Source organism: Mytilus edulis, chromosome 2, assembly GCF_963676685.1.
Source record: "Mytilus edulis chromosome 2, xbMytEdul2.2, whole genome shotgun sequence".
NCBI lineage: Eukaryota > Metazoa > Mollusca > Bivalvia > Mytilida > Mytilidae > Mytilus > Mytilus edulis.
Genome location: NC_092345.1, coordinates 62830226 through 62851261, shown reverse-complemented (window position 1 = coordinate 62851261; position 21036 = coordinate 62830226). Strand labels below are relative to the sequence as shown.

General features: G+C 32.3%; 1 protein-coding gene across 1 annotated transcript in view; it reads left to right on the top strand.

Annotated features, from left to right (window-relative positions):
• LOC139512605 (protein Dr1-like) overlaps positions 1-20495 on the top strand; it is a 32785-nt gene extending 12290 nt beyond the window's left edge. Inside the window, exon 4 of the mRNA XM_071300329.1 lies at positions 20291-20495. Within this exon, the coding sequence (XP_071156430.1) occupies positions 20291-20404 (114 nt within the window). The 3' untranslated portion in view covers positions 20405-20495. The remainder of the gene's footprint in view (positions 1-20290) is intronic.
• Positions 20496-21036: the final 541 nt, after the last annotated feature.

Below are 21036 nucleotides of genomic sequence, written 5' to 3'. Positions count from 1 at the left end.
ATGGCAGCCATCTTGGTTGGTTGGCTGGGTCACCGGACACATTTTTTAAACTAGATACCCCAATGATGATTGTGGTCAAGTTTGGTTTAATTAGGCCCAGTAGTTTCAGAGGAGAAGATTTTTGTAAAAGATGACTAAGATTTACGAAAAATGGTTAAAAATTGACTATAAAGGGCAATAACTCCTAAAGGGATACTTATTTGTAGATCTTACTTTGCTGAACATTTTTGCTGTTTACAGTTTATCTCTATCTATTATAATATTCAAGATAATAACCAAAAACAGCAAAATTTCCTCAAAATTACCAATTCAGGGGCAGCAACCTATCAACAGGTTGTCTGATTCATCTCAAAATTTCAGGGCAGATAGATCTTGACCTGATTAACAATTTTACCCCATGTCAGATTTGCTTTAAATGCTTTGGTTTTTGAGTTATAAGCCAAAATTTACATTTCACCCCTGTGTTCTATTTTTAGCCATGGTGGCCATCTTGGTTGGTAGGCCGGGTCATGGGACACAATTTTTAAACTAGATACCCCAATGATGATTGTGGCCAAGTTTGGTTTAATTTGACCCAGTAGTTTCAGAGGAGAAGATTTTTGTAAAAGATCACTAAGATTTACGAAAAATGGTTAAAAATTGACTATAAAGGGAAATAACTCCTAAAGGGATCAACAGACCATTTTGGTCTAGTTGACTTATTTGTAGATCTTACTTTGCTGAACATTTTTGCTGTTTACAGTTTATCTCTATCTATAATAATATTCAAGATAATAACCAAAAACAGCAAAATTTCCTTAAAATTACCAATTATGGGGCAGCAACCTATCAACGGGTTGTCCAATTCATCTCAAAATTTCAGGGCAGATAGATCTTGACCTGATAAACAATTTTACTTGATGTCAGATTTGCTCTAAATGCTTTGGTTTTTGAGTGATAAGCCAAAAACTGCATTTTACCCCTATGTTCTATTTTTAGCCATGGCAGCCATCTTGGTTGGTTGGCTGGGTCACCGGACACATTTTTTAAACTAGATACCCCAATGATGATTGTGGTCAAGTTTGGTTTAATTAGGCCCAGTAGTTTCAGAGGAGAAGATTTTTGTAAAAGATGACTAAGATTTACGAAAAATGGTTAAAAATTGACTATAAAGGGCAATAACTCCTAAAGGGATACTTATTTGTAGATCTTACTTTGCTGAACATTTTTGCTGTTTACAGTTTATCTCTATCTATTATAATATTCAAGATAATAACCAAAAACAGCAAAATTTCCTCAAAATTACCAATTCAGGGCAGCAACCTATCAACAGGTTGTCCGATTCATCTCAAAATTTCAGGGCAGATAGATCTTGACCTGATTAACAATTTTACCCTTGTCAGATTTGCTCTAAATGCTTTGGTTTTTGAGTTATAAGCCAAAAACTGCATTTTACCCCTATGTTCTATTTTTAGCCATGGCGGCCATCTTGGTTGGTTGGCCGGGTCACCGGACCCAATTTTTAAACTAGATACCCTAACAATGATTTTGGCCATGTTTGGTTAAATTTGGCCCAGCAGTTTCAGAGGAGAAGATTTTTGTAAAAGTTAACGACGACGGACGACGACGACGGACGCCAAGTGATGAGAAAAGCTAAAAAATCAAATGAAATATTAGGGTCGTCCCTAGGGTCACCCAACCCCCTCTTGTTTGTGTTTTGAGAACTTGTAAAAAATTGAGATACCAACTCCTAAACCATATTCATTCCTGTTTGTCATTTCAATAAGATTGAATGACATACAAGGTCAATCTCATAGGCGTCACATATGCATATTACTTTGCTAGACCTAACATATGTGTACTAGACTTTGCCCAATGTCAGGCAACCATGGGAATAAATAATTATGGGTGCTTTGTTTGGGAGACTTGGTAACATTATGTTATAATTATTTCTTGTTTATTATAAAATTTTATTGATTGAAAAAAATGAATAGGTTAAAAGATTTTCATTTACTACGGGCAGGTCAGTCAGACCTCACCTTTGATCCCTGTAGTAGTAAACATTTGTCTGATTTGTGTCTCATAACTTTTGTACTGTAGAACACAAACTCAGTTTTCTTTCCAGGGAAGGAAGTCCATTAATACTTTTACAAGCTCGTACTAAAGTCAACTTGAACTACTAACAGTCAAATAATACCAACATTAACTATCAACTAGAACATTTGCAATCATTGCGAACTTGTACCACTGCAGACTCATGTCCATGAAAAAAATATACTTGATATATGCGTTGCTTTTGAAAACCATGATAAAATATGAATTATTTGCCTTAATTATATATAATGATTAATTCATCAAATAAACATAAATGTACAATATATGAATGTTTAATGTTAGTTCTTTTAAATCTTAAAAAAAAAATTGAAGCAACATTACCACAGTTTTCTTAATAGACCACTTTAGAGTTTGTCTGTCATCAGAAAACTAGAGGGTCCAAGGACCCTGTGTCGCTCACCTTAGATTTTTGTTGACAATTGATGCATGAAATAACAATAATACTTATTATTAAAAGAAACTTTGTGAACCAAAATCTTATCTTTCTTGTGATTGAACTACTTTCAACTAGTTTTTAGTTTTGAGGTCTAAAACACACTTTTCAAGTATTGTGTTGTTCTCTCATGGACATACATATCTATATATTTGTTCTATATAAACTCATCATCAGTACCAGGACTACATTTTGTATATACGCCAGACGCTATCATTACTGGTCAAGGATCATCAAGAAAACTTTAATTGATTTTGACATGTTCATCATATACAAGTTGTTCAATTGGTTATGACAGCAAAGTTACTGATCATTATGGAGAATGAAAACAGATCAACTGTATCAATCTTTTTACTGGACCCAAGATTATACTCTTTTATGAGTGGTGACCTGATCTTTAAATTAAGATTTAAAATGAATAGGTATTACTTGAATTGAACAAGAAGGTAGACACAGAAAACTAAGTTTTTGCTAGCTTAAATAGAGACGACCTTTATAGTAGTTCTAATATGTGTGAAGCTGCTATTTGTTTGTCTTTTTTAGGTTGTGACCATGTTTGTCTCCAACTCATTTTTTTTCTCTTCTGCAGGTTTTGTTCTTATTAATTTCAAAAATGAATGGGGTGTGAAAAATAATAAAAATACATCAAAAGTAATTGTTTATTATGAAAAATTTGAACACATCAAATACTTCAAATAATGCATTATAATATTCATTGTCTTATACATTTTTTTTTTATATATGTGCATTAAAACAGTTCACTTATAGAACAATATTTACATTCTATAACAACACATTTTAAAAGTCAAAATATGAAAGTAAAAACAGTATATATAAAAAGCAATACAGCGATTGTATTATGATATGATTATTGTTTCCATAACTTGACCTTCAAAATAACTTGAAGTTAATTTGTAAAGACTTGTCGAGAAGAATATTCAACAGTTTTTTTCAACTTAAAAGTCTAGATTCTATATATAATTTATTTCCTCTTGAACATTTAACAACTATCTGTCAAAGTATTTGTCATTTTTGTTTCCTTTCTATTCATGGTATACTGAGTTGTACCATAGTATCTCTGTTTTAAACTTTATTCATATCAGTTCTGGTGGATTTGCTTTAATGCAAGATTCTAGAGTTTACTCCATACGTTTATTAATTGTTGTTACGATGATGTTATTATAACAACAACTGAAACAATCTATATAATTCTTATTTTCTTCAGCAGTTAGTTTACTGAATTTACTTTGCATATTATAAAACAGTCATTAAATGTTCTCAAATTTCTTCTCTATTAAGCAAATGTTATCAAATTTCTTCTCTATTATAAGCAAATGTTCTCAAATTTCTTCTCTATTAAGCAAATGTTCTCAAATTTCTTCTCTATTAAGCAAATGTTCACAAATTTCTGCTCTATTAAGCAAATGTTCACAAATTTCTGCTCTATTAAGCAAATGTTCACAAATTTCTGCTCTGTTAAGCAAATTTTCCGATTTCTGCTCTATTAAGCAAATGTTCACAAATTCTTCTCTAATAGGCAAATGTTCACAAATTTCTTCTCTATGAAGCAAATGTTTACATGAATTGTTCATTAGTTTCTGTTTTATAAATGACTTCTACATATTTATCAAATGTATAAGCAACCACAGAGTTGAGTAGAATGACAAACTAATGCAATATTTGATTTTTTTCCCTCAACATTTAACCCTTAGCATGAATTAATGATTTACACATATTGATAAACTTGTACTTAGAATAAGACATGAAATCATAAGAAATCAAAAATGTTGGATTTATGGATTGTTTTTCAATTTGGAGAACTCCAAGTACTTATATTATAATAAATCATGTGGTATTTGTACAAAAACTGATTTATTATGTCTGATATGAACATGAGAGCATTTCTTAAACAGAAAAGTCAATGAATATTGGATGAGATAAATATATAGATTAATTTGGCATTACAAAAAGTAAACTGTACATACTTAATCATGATAAATGTTTAGTATATTATATATATATAGTGAATAACAGTATTGTAAATTGTATCAAGTTATCTATATGAAAAATTACAATGAATATATGTACATAACAGCAAGGATTTCAACATTCATAAACATTTTGATTATTTAATCATAGTTCATCAAACAGCCAGTTAAATTTAATCATTTTGTAGGAAGAGAAATGAGGCATGGAACTTGTGGTCTTCAAAACTCCCTTTTTACATCTATATTAAAGTAATGGCTTTTGATTGTATTCAAAAATAAATATTTCAAGAATTATATATATATACATTTATAACAAGTAAATATCAGGAGTGTTCACATGCGAAGTGCACATAACTCTCCACTGATACAATGAGCATTCAGGTAGTAGAGGTTCTAAAATTTGATATCTCCAATCATTACTGACTTGAAATAAATGGAATTCTACTTTTCTTCCATAGCAAAATGGTTGACCAATCACCAAGGGCCTTTCTGCTTTATGGGAGTCAAAGCAACACAGTTTCAAATTTCTTTACCTCTGCTACCGTTAATCCAGTGTACCTATAAAGAAGAAAGCTTTGTAAAGAAGCTTTCTTCTATACAGGTAATACTGGATATCAGAAGTTTTGAAGCCAACTCCATTTCTATTCCTACTTATGAAAAGGCAAATCTGTTGGAGTGGAAACCCATTTTCCTTTAAAACCACTCCTGCACATTTGAGGTTGCATTTTCAGCAACCACAAATGTGTCATGTTTTTCAGCGGGTTTAATTTTCATTGTTTCAAGCAAAGCTGGTTTCGGCATATAAAATAATCATTACACTGAATCATTGTGTTTCGATGGCTACATATATAACTTTATGATCTGACCAATAGGAATCAAGAACATCTGTTTCAAAATTTACCTTACTATCAAAATTTAGGAAAATTAAGTCCAACAATGTACCATAAGATGTAGTAGGTTTAGACACAATTTGTGAACAGCAAAATGAATCTCTCATGAACTTTAAAAAAGAAGTGTTCCCAGTGTTTAAATCAATATTAAAGTCTCCCATTATGATAATTTTTGGATGTCTTAAATACACATCAGGAAGAAGGTTTGCAAGGAAAGTATCTTTTAGTTGTTGCAATTTACATATTGGTGCTTTGTAAACAAAGACAACCTGAAAAAGACCTTTGCTGGGTGATATTATGTCTGCTATAACAAACTCTAAAGATGGAGTTGAGAAAGTGACTGTATTGTGAAGAATACAATCATTTCGATAATATAATACCAATCCATGAGGTGGTCTTGTATTAAAGTTTGTTTGCTTTTGGTCTAATCGAACTGGTGGTTCAAAACCAGGTACATGAAAATCATCATTTTCATCTGTTGAAACAAATCTTGATTCAGCAATACCAATAACATCAGCATCCAAGATGTTAGGGTCTGATTTTATATCATTAAAGTGAGCATGAAAAGACCTTGAGTTGTTGAAAACTACTTTAAAATAGTTACTTGATAAATTATACAATGGCTTAAAGCACAACTGTAGAGTTGCATCTGTCCTTAGTCTGTGTAATTCTTGTCGAACACACTCTGCTACAGCTATTGCTTCTTGATTGAGATCTAATATCTGTAATCCAGTTAAAGATGTTACTCTGCTTAGCGCAACATAGTGAATATGTGGTATTTTCCCTTTACGTTTTGATTTCAGACTAACAACAACTTCTTGTAATGTGTCTCCTTGTGATTTATGAATTGTTTTTCCGGCTGCTGGACGAAGAGGAAATTGAATTCTTTCAAAGGTCTTATATTTATAAGTAAATGACCTTTTAATGTCAAACATTGGAGTCCATGTTTTTTCAACATCTTTTCCATACAAGTGTGAATATTTTCTTCTACTGTTAGCACCAATTCTGGCATCCTCAAACTTAACCCATATGATACTTGGTCTTATAGATTTAGTTTTGCACTCTATCAATTTAAGTTCACAAGTTGAACCATTTGTGAGACCATCAGTGACTTCAATATTAGCTGTAAGATCATATTTCATCCCAATTGCTAATACCACTTCCTTTGCAAGATTGGCTGTATCAGACTGTTTTTCTGGTAAAGAACTAAGTAATTTTGTTTTTACAGATGCTGGTAAATCCCCACAAACTGTGTCAACTGCTTTAACTTTAACCTTTTGTGAGCCTAATTTAGATATGTATTGTAAATTAAAATTATCCACTAAAGCATTTTCAACAAACAAATGAGTAGCATTAGTTCTGTATGATGGATCACTGATTGAAACAGTTCTTGTATTTAAAACTGCAAAATCATTTTCAGTCAGCTGATTTTGTCTCAACCTATTTAGTAATTGAGCAAATTCCAAATCATCTTTTTGTCTCATTATTTCAGTAAGTTCATGAAAAGAAAATAATAATTTCCAGTAATTAGGAGCTAACGCTGTTAATCCTTTGCTTAGATCATTGAAAATCCAGCTGTCAAATACAGGTTGGAGTTGGAAAAAGTCACCAATAGCTATGATACTCACGCCACCAAATGAACAGTTGCTTCCCTTGATTTTTTTCAGCCTTCTTTCCAGTAAAGAGAACATTTTGTTTCCAACCATTGAAATTTCATCAATCAAAATCAGAGACAAATTTCTGTATTTCATTCTGAGTGTATTGAGAACATCACATGACAGTGACTGGTCAAGTCCTTTATTTGGTTGTATCTGGAAAGCATTGTGAATAGTCAGACCATTTATATTGTAAGCTGCCTTTCCAGTAGGAGCACAAAGAAGAATTCTTATATCGTCAGGGTCCTCACCTTCAATAGAACATAAGTGTCTGTGTAAAGCTTGAAATATTGTTCTGACAACTACAGATTTTCCACATCCTGCTCCACCTGTCAAAAATGTATAAAATGGTTCATGTTTTGTTTTAACCCATGTGACAACATGTTTGAAAAATTCCCACTGTTTCTTATTCAAGGATCTTATCAAATCAAAATAATCACTCTCACTTATTCTGTTGGCATGATTTGTCAATTCTACTGTTCTTGCTTCAATTCCAACTTCACGAGACATATCATACAGTCTATGTTCTGTTGGTCTATCTGGATTGAAATGAACATACTGTTCTGATTCTGTTGGGCCTATTTCAGCATCTTCCATTTCTACTTGCTGTGTGGCAGGTGCTATTTGATCATTCTCATTACAATCATTTTCTGCCTCTTCTATAGCTTTCTCTAGATCTATTACTTTTCCTTCATATTGCTTAGCTTTCTTTTCTAATAGTCTTGAAACAGTCAAGTACATTTTTTCAAATGTTTCATGTCCACATTGCAAATCTGAAAGTTCATTTCTCCATGGATAAAATAACATTAAGCGTTCTCTGTAGAAGTTTTCAGAGTCAGTCTTGTAATTATATTTAACATATCTTATAACCTTAGGTGTTTTTCTTTGGTATATTCTAATACCATTCTTCAGTGTTATGTTGATTTTGTTATTGTTTTCTTCTATAACATCTGCATTTGTCTCTTCATTTTCACTTTCAGATTCATTTTCCTGCTGTTCTGTTTCATGATCTGAGGATTCCAAGTTTTTAGGATACTGCAATTCAAGCTGAGATACATAGTCTGCTAGACACCAGTTCTCCAGTTGTTTTGGTCTACGCGAGTATCTTTTAATATCATTGTCTGATTCTATTTCAGTAGAGTCTGGGCCTAGTTTTTCTAGGGCTGATGATTGTTTTAGAAGGAAAGTTCTTTTGTGTTGTGGAGATGTGTTAATGAAGACAACTTGTCTTGTTGCTTTTGTTAAAGGCATCTGTAGTGTTAAGTATGTTGCTTCTTGTGCGCTTGTTTCAACAGAATTTGAAAAGTAATTCCCAATGTGCCTTACTTGATGCTTCAAGTCTAAATTTCCCTGTCGTGCTTCTTTTGATGCTTGGTCTAGTAATGCACTCATACCTTTTTGTGACTTGCTTATGTATGAAACAATATACACTGCACATGCAAATGCATCTAAAACAAACTGTAAATCATGGTTTGCTTGCCAAGCTATCAACACAGTTTTCATGTAACCATTAACACGGACTTCAGATGGTTTTCGTTTGAGAAAAACTTTTGGACCACTCAAGTTGCTTCTTATGGCCTTTATGTAATTTTCATCATTCATTTGTAACACATCATCTAAAAACATGTCATATGTCATCTGGTCTATATCTTCAGAATTGTGAAGTATATTAATTTCGTTTTGTATTTCTTTATATATAGCCTTGTACTTTTCTATGTCATCATTTTCTTTCAAAGGCTCTAAGATTACTGTTGCTTTCATAGGTGGAAGGGGGAAACCAAAACGACAAATTGGGTGACCTTTTTTTCTGCATGTTTTAGAATGTTTATGAACTTGTAAATTGACTAAACTAGTGTCATTTTCTGAAAGTGAACAGGAGACATATTTATCAATAAATGCTACAACATCTTCATTTGAATTAGTTTCATATACTGGTGCATTTTCAATCCAAATCAAGATATGAATATGTGGTGAACCTCTCTGTTGAAATTCAACCCTATAAAAAAAGTCTGTCAATTTTCCAATAGGATCATGATCACTTTTCAACACTAAGTTCATAAACTGTTGGACACGATAATCAAAATATCTAGAGCATGTCACAGGGTCTTTCTGAACAAGTTTAGATTTCTGATTCCAATCCATTTCTTCCAATTCCTTGTCAGTATACTCTTTGCCATCATTTAATTTTCCTAGAATTCGTAACAAATCTTTCCAGTTAGTGTCTGCAGATGAAAGAGAGCCAAACCATGTTGGAAGACCCAATTGTCTGATCATTGCAAACAAATCTTTTTTCCTCTTTTCAAGGTATACTGGAGAGTTTCTTAAACTTCTAAAGATGTAATAACCTTCATCTAATCTTACAAGATCATTTACAGTGTTAGGATTGAGTACATCTTTTGCTGTCCATTTTTTTCCTTCTGATTGACACCTTCTCAGAGCAAGATTGACCTTATCACTTATGTTTTTTAACTGAATTTTCTTCAACTTAAAAAAAATGTTTGGTACAGACTGTGCGACTCTCCTATCCATGGACCTTAGTTCCCATTTGACAATATCACTATAGTGAACAGAAACAGACCTGTCTTTATTATCTGGCCTTCTTTGACCACAAAATATAGTTGGAAAAGATAAGTACTCTGCATCAGGATCACTATAGAGGCTAATTGGTCGTTGACCTTCACCAGGAGCAAAAGTTAAACCTGCATCACATAGTGGATTGTCGTCTGGAATGTGATCTAAAAGTGTATCTGTATTACCAACATGTGTTTCATTTTCATCTACTTCACTGAAATGATCCGAGTCATGTTCTGAATCATTTTCATCTTGGTTATCCTCTTGTTCTGTACTATTTTTTTCATTTGGTATTTCTTCTTCATTTATTTTTGCTATTTCTGTAATCCAATCCTCATTTATTTCTATTCCAGAACACTTGTACAATTCACTTGTTCTCATCAAATAATGTAATGCACAAATGACAGCAAATGGTCTCACATTTTCACTAAAATCACACTTTTTGAATTCCAGCTTCTTCTTCAGTTTAACTGATATTGTTCCTGATTTCTCTAATGTATGAGGAAGTGAATTTATTGTAGGTTGAACTTCAACAGGCACATTTACAACATTGCCTTTAACTGATAACTGTCCACCTCTAGGCAACTGTCGAATCTGCATGAAAGGAATTCTTAATGATAACAGTCTCTCTTCTAAGGGATACAAATTTAATTCTTTTGGTTTTTGGGGAAATCCCATCTTATTTGCTATTGCAAAGCGAGGTATTTTTTGTCTTTTAATTGCATTTAGACAAGTGTGGCATATCCATTCTATGTGCTGTACAGATTTAAAATTTGTAAAACAATGAGACATGTTAGCAGGAGTATTCATTTTAATAGTTTTAGCATTAACTACAGAATCACAGAACCAAGTTTGATGACAAGAAGTACATATATATGTAGGACCTTCATTAATTTTTGTTTTAAAATTTCTTATGCAGGTATCAAGGGTTATACCGTGAGTTCTTTTCTTTTTGAGGTCTTTTTCATGATCTGTAAAATCACTGTTTTTTCTTTTAGTACTTTTGACTGTCTTTTCATAACATCTGTCTATATCTAGGTTTTTCTGTCTTGAACTTTGTTTCTTCAAACGCTCATTTTCTAAATTTTCTGGATGTGACCTATATTCTTGTTTTCTGTGGAAGTCTCGTTTTGACTCATGTTTTCTGTAGTTTTCATCTTGTCTGGCAATTTTTTTCTTTTTTGTTTCGTTTCTTTTGAAATTTTCATTCTTTCTAGCCTCTCTTTTAGCAGCAAGTTCTCTTCTATTGAAATTTTCATTCTTTCTAGCCTCTCTTTTAGCAGCAAGTTCTCTTCTATTGAAATCTTCATTCTTTCTAGCCTCTCTTTTAGCAGCAAGTTCTCTTCTATTGAAATCTTCATTCTTTCTAGCCTCTCTTTTAGCAACAAATTCTCTTTGTCTTTCCATCCTTCTTAAATCAGGATTATCTCTTTGAGACTTTTTACTTTCTGCTTCAGCCCTTCTATAATTTTCATCCTTTCTAGCCTCTCTTTTAGCAACAAAGTCTCTTTGTCTTTCCATCCCTCTTAAATCAGGATTGTCTCTTTGAGACTTTTTACTTTCTGCTTCAGCCCTTCTATAATTTTTATCCTTTCTAACTTCTCTTTTAGCAGCAAGTTCTGATTTTTTGAAATCTTCATTCTTTCTAGCCTCTCTTTTAGCAACAAATTCTCTTTGTCTTTCCATCCGTCTTAAATCAGGATTATCTCTTTGAGACTTTTTACTTTCTGCTTCAGCCCTTCTATAATTTTCATCCTTTCTAGCCTCTCTTTTAGCAGCAAGTTCTCTTTGTCTTTCCATTTGTCTTATATCAGAATTATCTCTCTGAGACTTCTTTCTATGTGCTTCTGTTTTTCTGTAATTCTTATCTTTTCTTGAATATCTTTTAGCATTTAATTCTCTTTCCTTGAATTGTTTGTTTTTTCTTCTTTTTTGCATGTAGTTTTTCATATATACAAACTTGGGTACTTTCATATACTGGTAGGAAACTTTTTTTTGTTTTGTGTTCCTTAGTTTCTGATCCTCAAAGTAATTCTTAATCTGCTTGGTCACATCTTTGTCAGTATCTTTATTACTGATACATACAGGTAAAATTTCAAATTGAGAGTCTAAATCAATTTGTAAACTGGTGTAAAAACCATACAAGTAACTGAGGAGGTCATGTAAGTCAGCAAATCCAATCAAAATACTTTTGCCAGAGGAATCTAATGGATTATTCAGTGCACATTCTGAATGAGAATGAGTGTCAAAAAAATAGTATGTATGATTATAATAATAAACTGCTGAACATATGGCTCCAATCATAATAAGAAATTTGTTCGACTGCTTTGTACAATTTTGAATTGCTTCTTGTAATGTGAGAAATCCAGTCAACTCTTGGTACTGTAAAGCTATTCCAAACAGAATATTTTGTTTGTTAATTATAAAAATCCCTTCAGGAATTTCTATTTTGACAGGAATTTCATCAAAATTTAAGAGCATATTTTTAAATAATCCCTGTGTTGTTAATTCTTGAACATGCTTTCTGTAAATTTCATCACCTTTATTCAAAATGTAATCCAGGTTCAGTGTGTTTGAATCAAAATTTAAAGAAGAAAGTGATAAGAAAACTAAGCAATTACAAGTACATTGGTTTCCCCTGCTTTGATCAGCAAATTTTGTGGCATACTGGTCAAAAGTTCCAAATTTAATAAAGTTTGCATTAAAAGAATTGTAATATTTTGATACTCCTTGTTCTGAATTAGTTTTAAATTGTTCATTTTGGTCTTGCAACAGATTAGTTTGGATAAAACAATGAGACTCTTTTTTGGCATAACTATTGTTTGATTCATTTGACAGAATATCTGTTTGTATGTGACAAGTTTCTTTTAGACAGTTATTGTCACTGTTTTGATTTGCACAGTTGTTGTTACTGTTTTGATTTGCAGAGTTATTGTTACTGTTTTGATTTGCACAGTTATTGTTACTGTTTTCATTCAATTCAGATTGTTCGTGTTTATTCAATTCAGATTTTTCAAGATTATTCAATTCAGATATTTCAAGTATATTCAGTTCAGATATTTCAAGTTTATTCAATTCAGATTTTTCAAGTAGTTTCAAGTTACTATTGTTTGCATTTGAGTGGAGGTTAGTATCTCCCATGTTATTTGAGTTACTGTTGTTTATATATGTGTGGAGGTCAGTATCCCCCATGTTATTTGAGTTACTGTTGTTTATATTTGTGTGGAGGTCAGTATCCCCCATGTTATTTGAGTTACTGTTGTTTATATTTGTGTGGAGGTCAGTATCCCCCATGTTATTTGAGTTACTGTTGTTGAAGGTGTCAGTATCACCTATGTCAAGGTCAGATTTTGTACTGTTAATGGGTCCAGTATCCCAAGTCAAGTCCGTCAGTCTCTGTTTCTTTGGGTTTTTCACACCACGTTTAGCCTCAGCTGCCCTCCAATTTTTTCTTCTTGGCATCTTCAAAAATCTATAAATACATATGCAAATAATGTACAATAATGAGGACAAAATGTTATAAATTGCATAATGTGAAAAAAGAAAGACTAGATTAATAATTACATAATGAGAGCTAAGATGATTGGGTAGACATAGTACCTTTATATATATCATGATTATCATATGTGTTTTCTGTCATAGAGTTGTCACTTGTTTTTTTTTTATATATATACCTATATATATATCTAGAATACTGATATGCTTCATTTACAGTGTAGTGGGATAAAATAATATATCAAAGTGCAACTATAGCTAATTGCTAAACATGTTGCCTTTGGTTAAATAAGGGAAAGTTAAGTTATGCCCTTTTTTTTTTTAATCATGATCAATATTAATATGTTGTGTTTTTATTTGCATATACAAAAAAGGTTTGAGAAATTGATACTACTGGTGCATTCCTGTATATTTAATATAGCAGTATTGTTGAAAATGCCATCTACATGTAATTTATTATAACTATCTTTCTAAATTAAGTAAACAAAGTTTCAATTAAATAAGATGATAACACTAATGCACTTACGCTCAATCATATGTATGTGTACATAAGTTTGAAGTTGACATCTTAAATAAGAAATACAAATTGGTGTTCAAAACAGTTTTGTTCTTGTAAATTTGTTTAATCTAATTAAGTTACACAGAAAATTTTACTAATTCAAAGTCACTTGTCAATGTTGTGTCAAAATAGTCAGCAAACTGACATGTGTCCATAAATCCATAAGTCTTGCGAAATCACTTCAAATTAGTCATAATAGCATTGTGTAATGATAGATTTGCAACCTCATACAAAATATCATTGAATTTGATCCATCACATGTAGCTCTTATCAAACTAACTTAATATAAATTGCTACTTCATTCAAAGTCACTGGACCACGACCAAGGGGCAGGGCCTAAAAATAGTCACCAAACTTGTGTTAACTGATAGCAGATGTGTCAAAGCAACACGAATGGCCTCGTCCCAAAAGTTGAAAAATTTCAATATAAAAACACATGTGGACACAAACATGATGGTAGCCTCGCATACCAAAATTCAGCTCAAAATCTGGAGGGTAATAGAGAAAAAATCTGTAGAACTGTGATTTTCAATAATCTATCAAAGTCAAAAGCCCGTAATTTCAGCAAAAATCAGCAGAGCGGAACAAAACTTAAGCTTGACCTATAACTCATCATGGTTAACTCAGATACATCCAGGTGCTCCGCAGGGCGCAGCTTTATACGACCACAGAGGTCGAACCCTGAACAGTTGGGGCAAGTATGGACAAAACATTCAAAGCGTGATACAGCTCTGAATTTGGATTGTGATCAAATTTTTGACATTACATGGTTTTTTTTACAAATGTCAAGATTTTACAAATCAATTAAAGATTTCTTCTTCAAACTTATTTAAATCTAAAATTAAATAGTTGACACAGCATAGGTTTCTGACACAGAATGAATGTGGTCTAATGAACTTAAAAATTATTTTTTGCCTTTGAGCAATTCACTATGCTGTTGAATATTAATCCTCAAAAAAATGTTTGAAGAAATTTTCTTTTTATTTATGAAATCTGAAATGAGAAAAATTTAAACCCCCCCCCCCCCCCCCCCCCCCCCCCCCATTTTTTTTTCACATCCCCGTTTCCCTTTTTCCAAAACTGATATCAATTCAAATTTCTAATGGAGTTTGCAACAATAACTACTCTTTTAAATACATCATAAAATATTAAAATGTAAAATAAAGTGCTTGTTATCACTGAATGGTAAAGATTGGTTGGTAGTAAAAGTGAATATACATTGTTTATTGTATAAAACAATAAAAAAAACTTCATCAGCAACATTTTATATTGGCAAATTTCCAATGAAGTTATTTACATAAAGTTATTGGCAAATAAAAATAGAAAATGACATCATAGTCATGTCTGGCAAATGTCCAACATACATTATCTAAAAACATTTTAGATAAGATAAGGAAAAAAAGCTTCATCAGCAACATTTTATATTGGCAAATTTCCAATGAAGTTATTTACATAAAGTTATTGGCAAATAAAAATAGAAAATGACATCATAGTCATGTCTGGCAAATTTCCAACATATATTATCAACTACTATTCTATACAAAGAAAGATAACTCCAATTGAAAATTAATTGCTATTGCACAATATTGTGCAATTAGATATTTCTTGCTATTGTGCAATACTGTGCAATTGAAAATTTCTTGCTATTCCACAATACTTGATATGGAATCCTGATTTGGACCAACTTGAAAACTGGGCCCATAATCAAAAATCAAAGTACATGTTTAGATAAAGCATATCAAATAAGCCCAAGAATTTAATTTTTGTTAAAATCAAACTAAGTTTAATTTTGGACCCTTTGGACCTTAATGTAAACCAATTTGAAAACTGGACCAAAAATTAAGAATCTACATACACAGTTAGATTTGGCATATCAAAGAACCCATTTATTCAATTTCTGATGAAATCAAACAAAGTTTAATTTTGGACCCCCATTTGGACCAACTTGAAAACTAGGCCAATAATTAAAAATCTAAGTATATTTTTAAATTCAGTATCTTAAAGAACCCCAAGGATTCAATTTTTGTTAAAATCAAGCTAAGTTTAATTTTGGACCCTTTGGACCTTAATGTAGACCAATTTGAAAACGGGACCAAAAATTAAGAATCTATATACATAGTTAGATTCGGCATATCAAAGAACCCCAATTATTCAATTTTTGATGAAATCACACAAAGTTCAATTTTGGACCCTTTGGGCCCCTTATTCCTAAACTGTTGGAACCAAAACTCCCAAAATCAAACCCAACCTTCCTTTTATGGTCATAAACCTTGTGTTTAAATTTCATAGATTTCTATTTACTTATACTAAAGTTATGGTGCAAAAACCAAAAATAATGCTTATTATGGCCCCTTTTTGGCCCCTAATTCATAAACTGTTGTGACCTCAACTCCAAAAATCAATCCCAACCTTCCTTTTGTGGTCATAAACCTTGTGTTTAAATTTCATTGATTTCTATTTATTTATACTAAAGTTATTGTGCGAAAACCAAGAATAATGCTTATTTGGGCCCTTTTTGGCCCCTAATTCCTAAACTGTTGGAACCAAAACTCCCAATATCTATCCCAACCGTCCATTTGTGGTCATAAACCTTGTGTCGAAATTTCATAGATTTTTATTCACTTAAACTAAAGTTATAGTGCGAAAACCAAAAAAATGCTTATTTGGGCCCTTTTTGGCCCCTAATTCCTAAAATGTTGGGACCAAAACTCCCAAAATCAATCCCAACCTTCCTTCTGTGGTCATAAACCTTGTGTTAAAATTTCATTGATTTCTATTCACTTTTACTAAAGTTAGAGTGCGAAAACTAAAAGTATTCGGACGACGACGAGGCAGGATGACGACGCCAACGTGATAGCAATATACAACCAAAAAATTAAAATTTTTGCGGTCGTATAAAAATCAGCCCCATATCTGAAGGCGTTTAGAAAAAAAGTCTGTATAACTGTGATTTTCAACAATTTCTCAAAGTCCAAAGCCCGTAATTTGGCAAAAATTAGTGGAGCGGAGCGAAACTTATACTTGATCTGTTCCTTATCATAGTTAACTAACATACCAAAAATCAGCCCCATATCTGAAGGCGTTTAGAAAAAAATGTCCGTATAACTGTGATTTTCAACAATTTCTCAAAGTCCAAAGCCTGTAATTTCGGCAAAAATTAGTGGAGCGGAACAAAACGTATAATGGTATGTTGCGGAATGACGGAATTACAGAAAGACAAAATTACAGACTTCGTTGCGGGGTCATAAAAATGGTTGATTTGTTGAATTTGCCATTCATTTGTCATGCTTACAAAAAAATGTCAATCCTGTGTCATGCTTAGACCAGAGTGAGACCCACTTTTAATGGTTTGAGAAATTGGCAATGCCATCGGCACAATTTTTTTATTTCCCCATTTGCATTCTGATGACATGAATGCTATTATGACAAATTTGAAGTGACAAACTACAATGAGATACACTTGCATCATTTATTACATAAGTTGAATGACATTTTATTGATATTTTTAGAAATAATTCAGATAATAGAGAGAACATATTTTACACGCCTGTTTCTGTTTCTTGTCATGATTTATTAACTGTGAAAGGACATAGAATCTGCTATAATTAGGTAGTTTCGAGTCCTGTCAATACAAATGTTCCTGATTTAATCAATAACAAATGTTTCAATTTTTATTCTATAGAACTACAAATAAAGTATATCAGTACTCATTCCAACAAACAAAACACATATGGTTTAAATATTTTTAATGAATTTAATATTTCCATTGAAAACTTGTTTTTAGCTTCATCCTTCTCTTTTACAAGAATGTTTTCTTGACATCATCATTGATCATTGTTGAGAACATGCATGCAAAACATTGAGAGTAAAAGTGTTTGCAAATTAGAATAAATTTAGTTGTATGATAACACAGTTAAATAAATATTAACAGCAAAATAATGTTTTTCTTCCCTTTCATGGTCATTTTTATTTTGGGCTTATTTACATTCTAAATTTAGAATGCTAGCAGGCTAATCAGATTTTTTTTTAAACTAAATTGATCCTATTCATCTATATTTTGTCTGAAAATACAAAGCAGTTTGTGTGTCCCAATTATAGTTTTAAACTTGAGCAAACTCTTAATCTGCCATTTAATACTGTACCTTCAAGATTCCCACCAAAAAAGGAAGTATTCTGACTTTTCATTGAAGACTTCCTGTTTGCTATATCTTATTACCACAAAAAACTTTTAAACAACAAAGTCCAACAAATATGATGACTGAAACTCATGACACTGAAAACATGGTCTTTATTCTTGTATCAAGTAATATTTTTACTTTTAGTATAATAAATTTCTTAAATATTAATTCAAAACCAATACTTTAAAGTAGGTTTATTCTAGGAAATGAGAACGAGGGACACGATCAAATTAAAAAAAAATCCTAAACTTCTAATATATATATTAAATGAAGAACTATATTTTTTTAAAGAGAAAAACATCTTTTAATAGTTAATTTATATTTTGAACACTATCAATCAATTCTAAGATCTGGTGTTGTTGATTAATTTAGCTCTCAAAGTGTCTGTGATTCTATTAAAGTTTTAAAACAATAATATGAGGCACACATTACCTGTAAAAGGGGATGAAGTCTGTATAAATTATTAGAATTCAAACTTGACATTCAAACTTTGGAATCTGTTGAAAAGAAACCAAAATACTGAAACATTTTTGATGTTAGGGATTATAGTTGTCACATCATTTTCAATGTAAACAAAGGAACGCTATCATTAGGAATAAATGTTTGTTTTTCTTCAAGTATATGTTCATTAGTGAGGGGGGGCAGGACCTTTTTTGGGACTACTGCAGTTTCAGAGGAGAAGCATTTGGTAAAAGTTTACAAACAAGTACAAATCAATTGTTAAAATTGACTATGAAGGGCAGTAACTCCCTTAAAGGGTCAATTGAAAATTTTGGCTATATCCACTTATTTGTAGCTTGTACTTTGCTAAACATTATTGCTGTTTACACTTTATCTCTATCTATAACAATATTCAAGATAATAACCAAAACTCTAAAATTTTCTGAAAATTACCAATTCCGGGGCAGCAACCAAACAACGGGTTGCCTGATTGGTCTGAAAATTTCAGGGCAGATAGACTTTGACCTATCAAACAAATTTATCCTTGTCAGATTTGCTTTAAATGCTTTGGTTACTGAGATTTTAGCCAAAAACTGCATTTTCCCCTATGTACTATTATTAGTCATGTCGGCCATCTTGGTTGGCAGACAGGGTCATCGAACACATTTTTTAAACTAGATACCCTAATGATAATTGTGGACAAGTTTGGTTAAATTTGTCTCAGTAGTTTCAGAGGAGAAGATTTTTGTACAAGATAACAAAACTTCAAGAAAAATTGACAAAAAATGACTATAAAGGGCAATAACTCCTTAAGGGGTCAACTGACCATTTTGGTCATGTTGACTTTTTTGTAGATCTTACTTTGCTGAACATTATTGCTATTTACAGTTTATCTCTATCTATAATTATATTCAAGATAATAACCGAAAACGGTGAAATTTCCTTAAAATGACCAATTTTGGGGCAGCAACCCAACAACGGGTTGTCCGATTCATCTGAAAATTTCAGGGCAGATAGATCTTGACCTGATAAACAATTTTACCCCCTGTCAGATTTGCTCTAAATGCTTTGGTTTCAGAGATATGAGCCAAAATCTACATTTTACCCCTATGTTCTATTTTTAGCCGTGGCGGCCATCTTGGTTGGTTGGCCAGGTCACGCCACACATTTTTTAAACTAGATACCCCAAAGATGATTTTGGTCAAGTTTGGTTAAATTTGGCCCAGTAGTTTCAGAGGAGAAGATTTTTGTAAAAGTTAACGACGACGGACGACGGACGACGACGGACGACGGACGACGACGACGACGGACGCCGGACGCAAAGTGATGGGAAAAGCTCACTTGGCCCTTCGGGCCAGGTGAGCTAAAAACTTGTCAATTATGCACGCTTTTATGACGTCAATTACCAGATAGAGAGGATCACCTGTATTCCTGCACTTTAAACGTTCATCAAGCGTCTCAGTGATCTCAGGGATAAACTAGAAATGATGTTTGTTCTGTAGTTACTTAATCACATTTCCCTAATGACAGAAGTGATGACAGACAGATATGAGAATTCAATTTGCCGACAAAATCATGCAATATAGCTTTATAGTTTTCCAACGACTCTCTCAATATTGAAACTGAAACAACGACACCCATGAATGATGTTCACTAAAACCAAAGTTTTTGATGGAAATGCATCAAACTTGAAAGTTGTCAATTATGTTTGCCTTAGTTTTTGGTTAACTGCCTACAGCACTTACAGTGCTTTAATTTTATCATGCCCTAACTCCAGTGCCGATTTCTGGTACATAAGTGCACTAGGCATAGAGATTAGAAACAAGTATCTGACTCAAACTTATCTTCATGATCTTGTTATTCAGGACAAAGGATTCATGACACCAAAGTATAACGTTGATGACCTTGAACTCATCAAATGCCATTGTATGCATAATCATTATAAACATTAGACATATATGCCTCAGTACTTGTTTATATTTTCAGGCTCGACAAGAACAAGCTGTGCTTGAACAGCAACAATGGATACAAATGCAGCAAGCTCTACAACAACAACAGCAACAAATGTCACAAAACACAGACGATGATGACTATTCATAGCAAATACTTTTGTGTAGTTATTGTTCATATTTTGATTGTACTAGGTCATATTTTATTCAAATGTCTAATAAAAAGTGTTCATATATGAAGATTTAGGAGTTTTGTCTCACTTCAACAAACATTGCTTAATATGAGACATGTATTTGTCCTGCATATGTCAGTTATTTAACCTCATTCTATTGGTTAGTGGCATATAATAATCACTGATTATGTTTGAATGAGGTTTCTAACAATTTTGACTTCTTTTAAACTGAGATTTACTGTGCATGCTGCTGTGTGATTGTTAGTCCCCCACTGACGAAGTCGAAGTGGACTTAAGGTTTGCACTCCATCTGTTTTTCTGTCTGTATGTCTCTCTGACAAAATCGAAGGGGACTTTAGGTTTGCACTCCATCTGTTTGTCTGTCTGTTCTTCCGTCCATCTGTCTGTCAGGCTGGCCGGCCTGGCAAATCAGTTTTCAATACTTTTTTCTTCATTCTTGAAGATATTGATTTGATATTTGGTATATAGTTTTAACATGACAATTTATAGATCAAGTTAGGGTTTTGTTCCGGTCTGATAATTTAGTCTAGAGTAATGGTCCCAAATCTAATGTTAGAGAACTTTGTTAAACCATATTTTTAAACAAAGG